This window comes from Nilaparvata lugens, chromosome 1, assembly GCF_014356525.2.
Source record: "Nilaparvata lugens isolate BPH chromosome 1, ASM1435652v1, whole genome shotgun sequence".
In the NCBI taxonomy this organism is placed as follows: domain Eukaryota; kingdom Metazoa; phylum Arthropoda; class Insecta; order Hemiptera; family Delphacidae; genus Nilaparvata; species Nilaparvata lugens.
Genome location: NC_052504.1, coordinates 87,907,318 through 87,922,979, shown reverse-complemented (window position 1 = coordinate 87,922,979; position 15,662 = coordinate 87,907,318). Strand labels below are relative to the sequence as shown.

The following is a 15,662-nucleotide window of genomic DNA, read 5'->3' as shown; positions in this document are numbered from 1 at the left end:
AAACTTCATGATGACTTGTTTTCCTGTCTCTCTTATGTTGGCACTGGATTTGAAACTTGCAGCTGCTTCTTCTTTTAGGTTATGTTTCATCAAATCATCATTTGACTTTGGTCGACGTTTGCCATCATCGCTGAATAATGTCCTAATCTTGTAATAGATTAAAAAGTCTCAATTATTATATTCTCTTCTGATTTGATAAAATTAATGTTTCAAAATGATCAAGTCTAAGAACTAAAGAGAAATCCGTTTGATTTATCATGGGAGACCATTCTCCTTTGATGTTCGAAACTGATGAAGAGGATGACGTTGAAAAAGGTAGGCATACAGTACTGTTTGAGAACTATTATAATAATAATTATACATTTATTTATCTATTTTTAATTACATCTAAATCTATCTTCTTTAAACTTTATATATATTTAAATGTTCTAATCAGTCTTTTTTATTTACATATTAATTTTAAGTTTAGAGTAATAAATATTTGCTTCCGCATTGAAAGTGTTTGGTAAAACTTTTCTTAGGGAAAGTTAAAAATTAATATTTGAATTCAAGATTCTCAAATTCATAAAACAGAAAAATTGCCACGTTTAGAGGAAAAGTAATAAACCTAACTAATATGAAATAAAAAAAATCACCAATATTAATGAGTTGAATAATACGTACCTTTGTTTTTGTTTTAGTACGGTAACTGAAAAAGTGATATAAATAATATAGGCACTGTACACTTGAATTTTTTTGATTATTTTAAAAAGACTTCCATTTAGCATGGATATTTATAATTTGATGTTTCTGTGATCAATCAGTAATTTATGTAAAAATAAATATAATGTGATTTGTCGGATGGTAAAGTACTATAAGGTATAGCCTATTTTCATTCATGACAGCAGGAAACATGAGGCTGCTATTAGATATTGAGGGAACTATTAATGAATTAAACATAATCGAGAAAAAAATCCAATAAATGTGCTATCAAATACCTTGTAGGTATTTTTTTTCATGTGTTTTTCTTGCTAATATTTGCCAGTGAAGAAGGCTTTGAAATAGGTATAAGCAAATTTCTATGTTTATATTATTATTTTATACAAGCAAAACAATGGTCATTAACAATAAGTAAGCTTGAACATCAGTAAAACATCTATGTTTATATTATTATTTTATACAAGCAAAACAATGGTCATTAACAATAAGTAAGCTTGAACATCAGTAAAACCAAATTCAAAAGCCGCCTTGACAGGTAAAAGAAGCTTAATTTATTATCTTGCAGAAAAACAACTATTGTAAAATTCACATCAAATTCTAAGTTCTAGCTGAATGATAAGCAGTAAATTGTATCTGCTGACATCATCAAAATGCTGACCATTTGGCATGAATTCTACTATTGTCTTCTCGCTAGATACTATTGCATAATCATTCGGAATATAGTCGCATTAATTTATTTATTTAATCATTCAGAATCACATAACTTTCAGAAGATTACCACAGGCTTATGCCCAAAACTGCTTCAATTCTAATTTAAACAACAGTCCAAATGTAGCTACGTTATGTGTCACATCAACATTTTTCAATTACACACTCCAATTTACAATTCAAAACACGCAAAAATCATTGAAAATTGTTAAATTGAATAAATAATTCAATGAATAGCTTTCTAGGATCATGTTCTATTTCTAATAAAGCCGAAATCGTTGATCTCCAGGAAGCATAATAGATTGTGGCGTATTATACCATAGTTATGACTAACTAAGATGTATCATTGTCCAGTTATGAAGTATTTAGTTTCTACTGTTGCCACTTAATATGATTGAAAAGTAATCATCTTTTTCTACAGAGGAAGACACACAGATTGAAAAGGATGACAGCAATGAGAACAAAATTATACAAGAATCTCCAACGAAGAAAAAAGTCGACCACTTACGATATGTTCTGTCGGGGGTTCCACCTCCACCGACGTTAACGTTTCTACAAATGGATGCCAGGCATCTGCTGGAACTTTGGAATCAAAATAGTCAACAATTCAATCTTCAAGGCGTGACAGGTACATATCTTATATACATTTAACATGAATAGTATAATAGAAATGAAAACTTCACGAAATACAAATGGGTATAAATTGAATTAGCTTGACCGGAGAAGCAAATGACAAATTTAGGTCGTAATCTAAAGACTTATGCCATACTCTTTCAAATTTATGGCTGTATTCATAGACAGTTCTTAAGACTGTGCAAAGACTAAAAATTCATTTTCTACTGGTGATATTTTTCAAAAATTTTCGATTTGTATATCATCTAGCTATCAAAATGAAAAAGTTTTCTCAGGAAAACATTTTTTTCCGATCATTACTTTTTGAGATATGAGCGTCTAAAGTTAAAATTTTTGGGACAGAACATTTCAAATTCGGTAAGAGATAAATCCCGAGCTTCAGAGGATAAATTCTTCATGGTTGATTGAATAAAACAAAAAAATTGAAAATATCAATTTTCAATAATGTTATTCAATTTACTAAAAATGACCAAAAATAACTTTTAGTTTAGTAGGCCTAAATATTTTTTTGGTAAATGGAACAACTTTCTCAAAAATTAATATTTTCAGAAAATGTTTGTTTTATTCAATCAACAATACCATGAAGAATTTATCCTCTAAATCTCATGGATTTATCTCTTACCGAATTTGAAATTTCTGTCTCAAATATTTAAACTTTAGGCGCTCATATATCAATAAGTAATGATCGGAAAAAACATGTTTTCCAGAGAAAACTTTTTCATTTTGATAGCTTGATAGTATACAAATCGAAAACTATCACCAGTAGAAAGTTTATCATTGTTCCATTTTTCAAGACAATAAGGAGAGTCTTAATTATTATTAAAATTTCCTTTTTGATTTAATATTTCTATGTGTCTAAACATTAAAATAGCTTAGCTTGTATAATAGCTTAGTGAAAGTTTATTCTATGGAGTTCGAGGCAGCTGTTAGAAGGAAGGATGGAAGGAACACGTAGGAGATGAAGACCAAGAAGGCGATGGATTCATGAGGTTGAGGAGGACCTATGCTTCATGGGAAAACGTGGATGGAAACGTTTGGTTGATCGGAGAATGGATTAGGGGCGTATCATACAGGAAGCCAAGGACCACCCAGGTCTGTAGAGCCCTGAAGAAGAAGATTCTACGGAGATCACTCACATTCCTTGGATCTTATCATGAACATTAAAAGAATTGAAACATTTTTTCATTGTTTTCCGATGTGACACACCCCTGTGGTCAACAATACCAACCAAATCAAAACTACAGGGAGTCTTCTTGTTAAGAATTGTCAACGAAGAAGTTTATAAAATCAGATATATGGCTACAATGTAAATGTTACACGCTTTGCATCTAGAATTATAAACTGTATTCGTAATAGTTTATGTGTGATATCCAGTATATTAATAATTGGTTCATAACTTTGTAAATGAAAAAGATTTAGAATGGTTTACAATCTTGAAAACTTCTTAATATCAAATCCTCAACTTTATTTATTTGCGTGTAAATCAGTATCAATACTGAATGTTTCATTATTCTGCATCTGATTCTTGAAAATTCTAATCATATCTTATTGTTCTAGGACGTGAAACTAGTCAATTGGAAAAGGACCTATCGGGAAAATCTTGGCTGGATGCACAATCTGACCTTCACCATGGAATATTGTGAGTTTTTTACTACATTTCGCATCATAAAATAATATCTAGTTTTTATAATAATCAATAATGTTATTCAATTCAACACAAGAAACAAATCAAAATACAATTAAAAATACAAATTTCTAAAATTTGAGTTTTAAATTATATTATTTGAAATGCTTGCAAATAGTAACCAAAGAAAGAAGAGATGTATTTTCATTTCCTTGTATTTATCAATATGATTATGAAAATGTGGCCAAAACCACATAACTATAGTTAGTTTTCAATTAATAATGTATTGTCGTCATACCTCTTCATTAAACTAAACAAGATACAGCTGCTATGCTTTTTAGACAGAATATGGGATTTTCAAACAGTACTTAATGTTGAAAGCGAGGTACGCTTTGTGTAGCAAAGTGCTGTTCTATTATTATTTACCGAGCGAAGTGAGGTCTCAGATTCAAGTCGACGGTTTGACATTTCTCTTAATGTTTAAATGTTTATATGTTGCGCATTTACGGCGAATCGCAGTAATAGATTTTCATGAAATTTGACAAGTATGTTCCTTTTTTAATTGCGCGTCGACGTATATACAAGGTTTTTGAAAATTTTGCATTTTAAGGATAATATAAAGAAAAAAGGAGCCTCCTTCATATTAGAGTAAAAATCAGACTGTAGAATTATTCATCATATATCAGCTGACAAGTGATTAGACAGATGTGTGGAGAAGCCAGTCTATTGCTGTATTTCCATAAGGTCTATAGTTTCAATCAGGTACTTGTGGATGAGAATACTGCGTGAGGTCTACTGCTCACAGAACTACTAGCTACAAGTATTTTGTATCGAAGAAATGTTTTTTATTCAAATATCAAAAATAATTAATTTGACTTTATTTCTTCGTAAAAATGTACAAAACAAGCGAAAAATATTGAGTTTATTGATTATTGATTAATACAATAAGTACATCATCAAAATGATGGGGAGAGGAAAAATAATGTAACCTTGTGCTATTCATCTCCCAAATTTATATAACTTAAGGTTACTCATAGTCCCAAAATAGGTTAAGTATTGTTGTTCACTTCACAAAATGTTTAATCCTTAATTATTTTCACAAAGTAGATTATCAAATTTAGAAACTTGAAAACCAAACAGAGAAGAAATATTTCACATTATTATTACTAATCGATGAAATATTCACATTTTGAGGACCAAAAAAACAAACTAAATCTAAAAGCACAGCTGTTAATATGTTTCCTCCTTTATTTCCAGCTACAACAAAAGTGTCCTGTGCGAACAGTTGGAGGCGTTGAGTCTGAGATACCAGGAGCGCTACGTGGGTAACGAAACGTCGACGTCTGTGAACTCGCTGTCGTCCCGGAGTCCGCCGAAGACGGCGTCGGCCCGCAAACGGGCACGGCGGCTCGCCCACGGCGGTCACTCGCCTGGTCGACGGCTCAGCCACCTGGCCAGGCGACGCAACACCTTCTCCTCACTTGATCTCAGGCAGGCCACTGCCCTGTCCACCAACAACAAGATGATACTCGTCAATAATAAATCGTACGTTTGTTTGCATTCTTCTATTCATTCATGTTTATTTAGATTACAGTAGAGCATCGATTATTCGGACATTGGTTATCCGAATGACCGTTAATCCGGACGCCCGCTGGGTGATTGGAATACCCTAAAAACCTAATCTGTTCTGTATTTCAAACGACTAATTGGTCCACCACAATGAAGGGTCAGTACAATATGTAGATAAATGAAAGATTCGCGTTACTTTAGCTTATTGAATTACATAACATGAAGTCTATTTCAACTAGAATGTGAATGAAAGATAAGTGTATACAAGTCATATACATACGACACATACTACTAAGTACTGTAGGCCAGAATTCAAATACTTTTAGATGGGCCGTCCACTAGAACCGTTTCCGTCCGAACTAGCATCGGCCGAACGCGACTGAACGATCCCCAACACAGAAAGGAATAGATGCTTGTCCATTGCAACAAGTTCATACGGCCGTCTCCGGCCGATTAATTTTTCGATCCGAATTGAATGGGATTTTCCGGCTCTATCCGGCCAAACTAACTAGTCGAGCAGATATAACAAAGTGTTTCACAGTCTTGTTGGTTTTTGTTTTTTTTTTTCAAGTTGTTCTGTTTTATAAAGTTGTAACTATGGACAATGAAAAGTTGATAATTTTGGTTCAAGAGCATGTTACATTGTGGGATGTGCGAGACAAAAGATATCATCGTTGTGATGTTCAAAGGAATCTGTGAACAAAGATTGCTGAATAGATAAATGAATAGATTATCATTCATTTAATTGAAGAAGAATTATCTTCTTCAAAGATGATGAATAGCTAATTTAGTGGATATTTGTTCATTTAATTTTCAAAATCTCAATATAATCATTGTCTATGAAAAATTTTGGTGGCTATGATAGTAGTTAATTAAATAATTGGCAACTAGACTGACGTAAACGGTTCCAATGGACGATCATATTCGGTCGAATGAACGGCCGGCAGATTCGTCCGATCCAACGGCCGAACGGATCGGTTGAATACGGTTTCAGTGGACGGTTACCCTTACACTCTTCAAAAGCTTGGGTAAAATCGATTATCAGTTATCCGGACACTGTCGTGCATCAATTAGTCCGGATAATCAGTGCTCCACTGTATTAAGTTTTCTTCAGACTGGTGGACTGGTGTTTCATTTAGTTTACACTTGACCCTCGCTAAACCAATCTCTGATCAGCTATGGTGAGAATTTTTAAACTGTCCGCATCCCTTATGAGCAACATCAATTCTTTCCATTCAACCAGAGCTGACAATAGAAAGTGAATCTCGCTATAGAAATGGTTGTGTTCTCACCTATCATAATATCATTGGAAATTAATGTATATGGTGTGATTTACTGTTAGACAATAATTTTGGTCTCCATCGACAATCTGGTGACAAAATAACATATGGTGATAACATAGCAAAGCCTACTATGCCAGACCATGTTCCGTCTAATTTTGAGAAGTTGGTAGTAAGTTGAGAAAACTGAAGCTGTGTTTACACCAAAGCTATTAACAAAATGTTTATTTTTCCGTCCGTATAGATTCTATTAGATTAAACGGAGCTTGACAAACACATATGGACATCATGTGTATGATAAGTTATGTTCAATCTAATAGAATCTATTAAGGACGGAAAAATAAACATTTTGCTGACTGAACGTAGTGAGGTCTATGATTCAACTCGATTTGCTTTTGTCTGTCTGTATGTAACGCGATTACGGCCAAACGCGTTGATAGAATTCGATGAGATTTGGCAGGAATATTCCTTTTTCAACTGCGCGTCGATGTATACAGAAGGTTATTTGAAATTTTGCATTTTAAGGATAATATGAAAAGAAAAGGAATTGCTCTATACTCTGTTATCACTATATATCTCATTTACTTTGAAGATAGGATCAATCAGACTATAGAATTATTCGTAATCAATCAGCTGACAATTCATTGCATGCATATTTTATTTACACAGTTTTCAGTTGTCTATTTCTATAAGGTAGAGTTTTAATATTTTCTATGATGCGTGTCCATCAGTATCAATATCCTCACATTTGAAAAACAAATTTAATAGGTGATTGAAATTATAATATTCTTGATTGAAAAAAAGTAATTTTAAAATAGTTGAGAAATATTTTTATCAGATGGAAAGATTATCACGAAACTGGATAAATCATCATATGGGATATAAATTCAAACGAGAACTGAGTTATTAACATGAGTGAGTTTTTGATCTTGGAGAAAACAAATAACAGTTTTTAAGAGTAAATTGTGATTCAACTGTGAATTGTGATTCAACTGAATCAACTAGAACAGGTGACGTCAGATACTTTTGGATGAGAAAACTGCGTGAGGTCTACTGTTTACAAAACTACTAGTTAATAACTTTTGTGTAAACGCAGCTTTAGATGCTGACCAAGTTTGTTAGGCTGTTGTTAGTTTGTTAAGGTTACATTCAATTTTATTATTAAAAACATATTTCAAAAGTAGACAAAACGCAATATCCTGTTTTAGATTTTTAAAGGACAACTCATCAGTTCAAAATTAAAACATGGTTGCTATCAAAGGTGTTCTATCCAAAATATGCTCTCCCCAGACCAAACTTTTCAGCATGTGATATTCATCACAAACCATACTCTATGATTGAAGAAGAAGAATATTGTAGAGCATTCACTTTTCTCCAAGCAGATCTTCATATTGTTGAAAACCACTCTTTTTAAGCTAAAATATCCTTGAAAGATAAATTATAGTGAGTATCTAGGATTTTCAAGAAAGCTATATCCCAAAAACTATTATTATCCATACTTTTCCAGAATTTGTGATCAGTTAGTGATTGATATCATAATCTTATGAGTATAAATTCGTTAAACGCTATGTTTTTTATATTGTTTTGTTTGTTCCTGGTGTCTTGGTAACAGTTGATAGGAGTATGTAGTAATTTTTAAAAGTGATGATTGTTTATATTTTAATTTTTATTTTGATGTTGTGTTTGGCAGTGTTGATTTTTCACAGTTTACAAAGTATAAGGTGTGAGAAATAAAAGAATTTCCATTTCAATTTTGGAAAAGTGATATTTTATATGTCAACAAGTAAGAATTAAATAAATAAGTAAATTCTATAAACAAAGTAATTTTTCATCAGTGCATACAGTAAAATTTACTATAATTATAAATAAACTTAGCTATTTTTGGCATAACAATAATTATCATCCCTACTTGGATTTAATAAATTAGTAGTTCAATTTTTGGCATTTCTTTTAGTAAAAAGCAAATTAATGCTATTTTAATTTGAACAAGTATTATCCCCAATAATTGTTTTCTATTTTGCTTTAATAAATAAAACGCTGCAGATAAATAACACTTGAAATTTCAAAACTTTTAATATTGTAATTGACAATTCAATTCAATAAATAAAAAGATGAAAGATATATACCAAGAATTCTTAATTTTCTAGATCTAGCTTTTAATCCTTAGAACTATTTCTCTAGATTATTGAATAAGAGATGTGAACAAAAAATTATCTAGGAATGATCTTATTTATTTAAGGAGACAACAGGTAACCTTAGTTTATATTATGTCTCCTTTACTAATAAATCAAAGAATACAAAAATTATCTAGGAATGATCTTATTTATTCATGAAGATATATCCTTAGATTATATATGTCTCCTTTACTAATAAATCAAAGAATACAAATATTTTTAAAATTAAAATACAAAAAGATACCGTATTTAATCTTTATATGGACTTGAGGTCTGTGTGTGAAGCTTTAAATCAGCTTCGGTTGACCAATATATGTGAAAAATGGACTAGATTTTGAAAGGCTTGAAAGCATAAATCAGATGTCAATAGAGATGGTTTTAGAGGCGACAGCTATCCATTTAATGCATTCAAATACAATAGTTTTAGCTTTATATAGACCAAACTCTGAAAACAATAATTTTAACATATTCCTGGATAGACTAAGTTGTATATTGGAACATGTCTTGAAATATGCCAATAACATAATTTTATGTGCTGATTTCAATTATGATTTTATAAGCAATGACAATAATATTAAGGAATTGAAGGACTTATTTGTTTCTTTGGATTGACGATGAGTTATAACCAGACCTAATATTACCAGACCTAATTCATCTAATGGGGGAACCTGTATTGACAATATCATCACTACCATCAGTGAAGGTTCTTTTACATGTGGGGTTGAAAAGACATGGTACTCAGATCATTGGGCTCTCACATTTAAAACAAGATTATTTTCAAAACATTCAGGAAGCAATTGCACAGAAACCAAAACTATTCGACACATCAACAGTGACAGTATTATACATTTTCAAAATTGCTACATAAAATAAATTGGACGGACCTATATAGAGATGGCAATCTAGAACTAAAAACCTCCTTTTTCCTGAGTACACTCAAGAATATTGTGGATTTGACATTTCCATTGAAGACTGTAAAATTAAAGACAACAGCTCCTAAGCCAGGCAAAATCTATAGTGTTGAATTAATGAATATCAAGAATATGTGTGATCTGCTCTATGATGTTTATCTTAATACTGGTGATAATGAAATAAAGATTCTGTATAAAATTAGAAAAAAGGAATTCAAAGACATGTTAGTGACTCTAAGGAAGACACAAAATGACAAAAAAATTATTGAATCCAAAAACAAGAGCAGGGCAATTTGGGGTATAATTAAAAAACTGAGTAAATCCAAGTCAATGATTAAAAAAGGCTCACTAAACTCAAATCAGTTCAACAAATTCTTTACAGAAAACATAGATAAAATTGTAGCTGAAGTTGAAAGTAAAAGTTGCAGTCATAGTGCAATGGACTTTTTGAGAGCTGGTTACTGTGCGCCCACGTCCAGATTTGAATTTGAATTAGTTGAAACAGATAACATAATTAATATACTCAAGAAAATGAAGGGGAGTAATAGTGCAGACGTCTATGACATTAGTCCTAGGATGCTTAAACTCAGTCTTGATTATATTATAGATCCTCTTACACACTTAGTTAATAGTTCAATCCTTGAAGGTGTTTTTCCACAAAGCTTGAAGATGAATAAAGTTCTGCCCATATATAAAAAAGGTTGTAGATCAGATTATAATAACTTTAGACCTATTAACATAACCACTACTGTTTCAAAAGTACTTGAAAAGGCTCTAAATGATCAAATTGTGGATTACTTCGAAAGAAACAATCTTTTCAACAATTCTCAGTTTGGATATAGGACTGGGAGAAATACGGTTAGAGCTGCAATTGATCTATACAGAAGGTTATTTGAAATTTTGCATTTTAAGGATAATATGAAAAGAAAAGGAATTGCTCTATCCTCTGTTATCACTATATATCTCATTTACTTTGAAGATAGGATCAATCAGACTATAGAATTATTCGTAATCAATCAGCTGACAATTCATTGCATGCATATTTTATTTACAAAGTTTTCAACAGTTGTCTATTTCTATAAGGTAGAGTTTTAATATTTTCTATGATGCGTGTCCATCAGTATCAATATCCTCACATTTGAAAAACAAATTTAATAGGTGATTGAAATTATAATATTCTTGATTGAAAAAAAGTAATTTTAAAATAGTTGAGAAATATTTTTATCAGATGGAAAGATTATCACGAAACTGGATAAATCATCATATGGGATATAAATTCAAACGAGAACTGAGTTTATTAACATGAGTGAGTTTTTGATCTTGGAGAAAACAAATAACAGTTTTTAAGAGTAAATTGTGATTCAACTGTGAATTGTGATTCAACTGAATCAACTAGAACAGGTGACGTCAGATACTTTTGGATGAGAAACTGCGTGAGGTCTACTGTTTACAAAACTACTAGTTAATAACTTTTGTGTAAACGCAGCTTTAGATGCTGACCAAGTTTGTTAGGCTGTTGTTAGTTTGTTAAGGTTACATTCAATTTTATTATTAAAAACATATTTCAAAAGTAGACAAAACGCAATATCCTGTTTTAGATTTTTAAAGGACAACTCATCAGTTCAAAATTAAAACATGGTTGCTATCAAAGGTGTTCTATCCAAAATATGCTCTCCCCAGACCAAACTTTTCAGCATGTGATATTCATCACAAACCATACTCTATGATTGAAGAAGAAGAATATTGTAGAGCATTCACTTTTCTCCAAGCAGATCTTCATATTGTTGAAAACCACTCTTTTTAAGCTAAAATATCATTGAAAGATAAATTATAGTGAGTATCTAGGATTTTCAAGAAAGCTATATCCCAAAAACTATTATTATCCATACTTTTCCAGAATTTGTGATCAGTTAGTGATTGATATCATAATCTTATGAGTATAAATTCGTTAATCGCTATGTTTTTTATATTGTTTTGTTTGTTCCTGGTGTCTTGGTAACAGTTGATAGGAGTATGTAGTAATTTTTAAAAGTGATGATTGTTTATATTTTAATTTTTATTTTGATGTTGTGTTTGGCAGTGTTGATTTTTCACAGTTTACAAAGTATAAGGTGTGAGAAATAAAAGAATTTCCATTTCAATTTTGGAAAAGTGATATTTTATATGTCAACAAGTAAGAATTAAATAAATTAAGTAAATTCTATAAACAAAGTAATTTTTCATCAGTGCATACAGTAAAATTTACTATAATTATAAATAAACTTAGCTATTTTTGGCATAACAATAATTATCATCCCTACTTGGATTTAATAAATTAGTAGTTCAATTTTTGGCATTTCTTTTAGTAAAAAGCAAATTAATGCTATTTTAATTTGAACAAGTATTATCCCCAATAATTGTTTTCTATTTTGCTTTAATAAATAAAACGCTGCAGATAAAATAGACTTGAAATTTCAAACCTTTTAAAATTTTAACTGACAATTCAATAACTTAAAATAAAAAGATGTATAACCTACCAAGAATTCTTAATTTTCTATATCTAGCTTTTAATCCTTAAAACTATTTCTCTAGATTATTGAATAAGAGATGTGAACAAAAAATTATCTAGGAATGATCTTATTTATTTAAGGAGACAACAGGTAACCTCAGTTTATATTATGTCTCCTTTACTAATGAATCAAAGCATACAAAAATTATCTAGGAATGATCTTATTTATTTATTTATGAAGACAACAGGTAACCTTAGTTTATATATGTCTCCTTTACTAATAAATCAAAGAATACAAATATTTTAAAAATATACCTTATTTAGTCTTCACATGGACTTGAGGTCTGTGTATGGAGCTTTAATTCAGCTTCGATTGACCAATATATTTGAGAAATGTTGAGGACACAACGTAAATAATAATGAGTAGTTTCAGGCTTATTCATGGGTAATGAGACAATGATGGATGATGAGAGATGAGTGGATCTACAATAATTTAAATGAGTTCCAAACCACCGGTAGATACTGTATTGTATTATAATTTTAGGGAAATAAATAATCCATTTTTACTCAAATTCATCCATCATTTATTTATATAATCAGATTATTCGATAGATTATAAATTATTTTAGTTTGTATTCAACATTATATTCATTACATTTTTTTCATTTGCTTGACATTTTCATTTAAACGACCATAATTTTATGCATTATTAAATTATTTATTCAAGTATTTCAGTCGAATACCTTGTATATCTCAAAATTTGACACTTTTGAGATTTATATATTGTTTAATATTACCATCCAATATTTCTGATTTATTTCAGAAAACAAAACGCGCGCAAACGACTGAAAAACTCGGCCACTAAACACACGGAACCGGCTGCACCGGCAGTGAGCGCCGGATCGATCCCGAAACGCGCCCTATTCCAGAGTCCCGAGAACGGCGCCAAGAAGCAGTCGAAAACGCCGGTGCACAGCGGTCAGCGGACGCGTCGCGCTCTCTTCTCGTCCGCGTCGTCGGCACGCCAGATTCAGCCACCGCGGCAGTCGACTGATCGCGACACTTCGCTTCCGCCGGTGCTGACGCGGCAGACGACCGAGCCGGGCGTCAAGCGACAGAGAGAGGGTGAGGAGGCGCAGCGAGACAGGGACAGTGTGGTCGCAACGGATCAGAAGCGGCGCTGCACCCGGAGTCTTCTCTTTGAGGAGAACGAAGACAGAGCTACTCCAAACAACTCCCCTCCACTTCTCACAGCGCAGACGCTTAGCAAGCTACATAAACGGGTTAGTATTTCACAAATTCAATTTTTAATTCACTTTACAACCATTAAAAATACTGATTTTGAAATTCTTTATTTTAGAAATACATATATGTGGTTCTCTTCACTACTGATATTTCTGGGACTCAGTCTTGATGGTTTTCGCCGCCTATTTAGTGTTGAGCGCTATACACATAACAATGATTACATTTGAAGATTACTTAACTCTAGATGGTATTTTTTACATATAAATTGTATTTATAATAAATAAAAATACCGAATTATTCTCAAAAAATACTGTGATTCTCCCACATTACTGATATTTATTAGACTTTTTTATTCTCAATGTTTCTCCTTCAAATTTGTGTTGAGCGTTATAAGCATAACAATGATTACATTTGAAGATATACTTGGATGCTTCTCTCATGAAAACTAGTCTCACAGTTGTGAGAAACTCTCATGTCTCCTAGAGGAGAGTGATGGAGTAATAACTCAACTTCAAGTTATAAGGCTCACAGGTGACTGAATAAGTTTAATTTGTCCATATTCATTAGGAGTGATACAAAATAGGAGTAATGAAATAATAAGAAAAAAATATGTTGGGCATACTCATGTTCAAATAAATAATTTTAAGTGAACCTGTTCATTATTTGCGAAGAAAAATCTTTCAACCCTGTTATTCTGAGTTTAAAATATTTTTTATATATTATTGTTTCTTGATTATTCAAGTGATGAACTAGTTTAGTTTAATTTTGGGTGAAAATGATTTACAGAGGTCGAATTCTAGTAAAAAAATGAGTTGAATTTTTAATAAAATTAGTAGAATTGATGGTGATGTTGTGAAATCTCTCCATAATAAGAAAACAAAGATATTGTCAAATTTCACTAAATACCTCAGTACAGCTGATGATGCGTTGGTTAACTACGTGAAACCATGGTTCTGTTTTAAAGTTTTTAATAAATTTTTAGTGAAATTTGACAATATCTTTGTTTTCTTATTAAGTTGAATTTTTTTTAACAATAGATGAAAACTGTTGTTACCTTTCAGAAACTTTTTCTAGTCAGTTTCCTCTGAATAATAGATGAAGTTTTTGTAACTATAGATTTAATCCGTATCATTATATTATAGATGCGTGTATAGTTAATCCGTATTGAAACTGTGTATTAAAAATTGGAATGATTTTCAGAAATTGTTATGGGCTGTGTCAGGAGCGCTGCGCGAGGAAGGCATCAAGACGAAGGACACACTGTTCCAGCCGTGCGCCACGCTTCTATTCAACCAGTGCAAGAACATTTGGCTCAAAGAGTCTGCCACCAAATCGCAACAGATAGCAAGCACCAGCGACAAGATGCTCGAGATTGTCAAACGCTACTGCTCCAACATTGTCGCTAAGGTCAGCGCCAAGCTGGGCCAAAAACCCGGTGACCAAGTCGACAAGCTGGGACAGAAAACCGGTGACCAAGTTGACAAACTGGGTGAAGAATTCAGTGACAAAGTGAACCAGAAACCCGGTGACCAAGTCGACAAGCTGGGACAGAAATTAAGTGACCAAGTCGACAAACTGTGCCAGAAACCCGGTGACCAAGTCGACAAGCTGGGACAGAAATTCAGTGACCAATCCGACATTCTGGGACAGAAATGCATCGCCAAACCGCCCCTGCAAACTCTGCCTCAGAATGTCCTCCTCGACAACAAGCAACTGCTCAAAACCGACTCGGACCTTTCAAAAAAGTCGAGTCGGCCCTCGGACGATGCCAGTTTCAAAAACTGTGACTATGAAAATAATGACAGTGATACCAAAACTTTGACCACCGTAAATGCCAGCTGATATTTAAGGGTTTAGTTTTAATTATATTAGCTTCTAAGGTTTGTTTTATAAATCGACAATTGATAATAATTATTTATTTTTGTTTGGAAAAAGTGCAGGGTTTTATTGTTGGCTTTATTCACTTTACCAATTCACCTGAGTTTTGTTGAGCTGTTTCACACATGAACTATAAGCTTCTGCGATGGTAAAGAGAGGGTTCATGATGAAATATTAATTAATTATTCACTTTGTCTATGCCATCTTTTGAAGATATCCAAAGTTTGGTACATTTCGATATATAACCAAGTATCCCCAATGTTTGTGAAAAACGTATAATGGTACCTATACATGTTGGTTTTAGACCAAAGAGAAGCTTCAAATTTGCCAACTACGAAAAATTAGTGGACCTATGATTTAAAATGGGTTCTGAAACAACGTTTTTATATGGGGTTTGAACAAACTGAAATAATTATTGAAGCTCATAGCTATTGGTTATCCCAGATGCGACAC

The 15,662-nt window shown here is 32.2% G+C and overlaps 1 protein-coding gene across 1 annotated transcript; it reads left to right on the top strand.

Moving 5' to 3' along the window:
• The first annotated feature begins 69 nt into the window (after window positions 1–69).
• LOC111064536 lies at window positions 70–15,266 on the top strand. Its single transcript, XM_022352285.2, has 6 exons — window positions 70–315; window positions 1,829–2,035; window positions 3,598–3,679; window positions 4,922–5,209; window positions 12,910–13,369; window positions 14,532–15,266. Exons 1-6 carry the CDS (start codon window positions 258–260, stop codon window positions 15,171–15,173), a joined length of 1,737 nt encoding a protein of 578 aa, XP_022207977.2. The 5' UTR covers window positions 70–257; the 3' UTR covers window positions 15,174–15,266.
• Window positions 15,267–15,662: the final 396 nt, after the last annotated feature.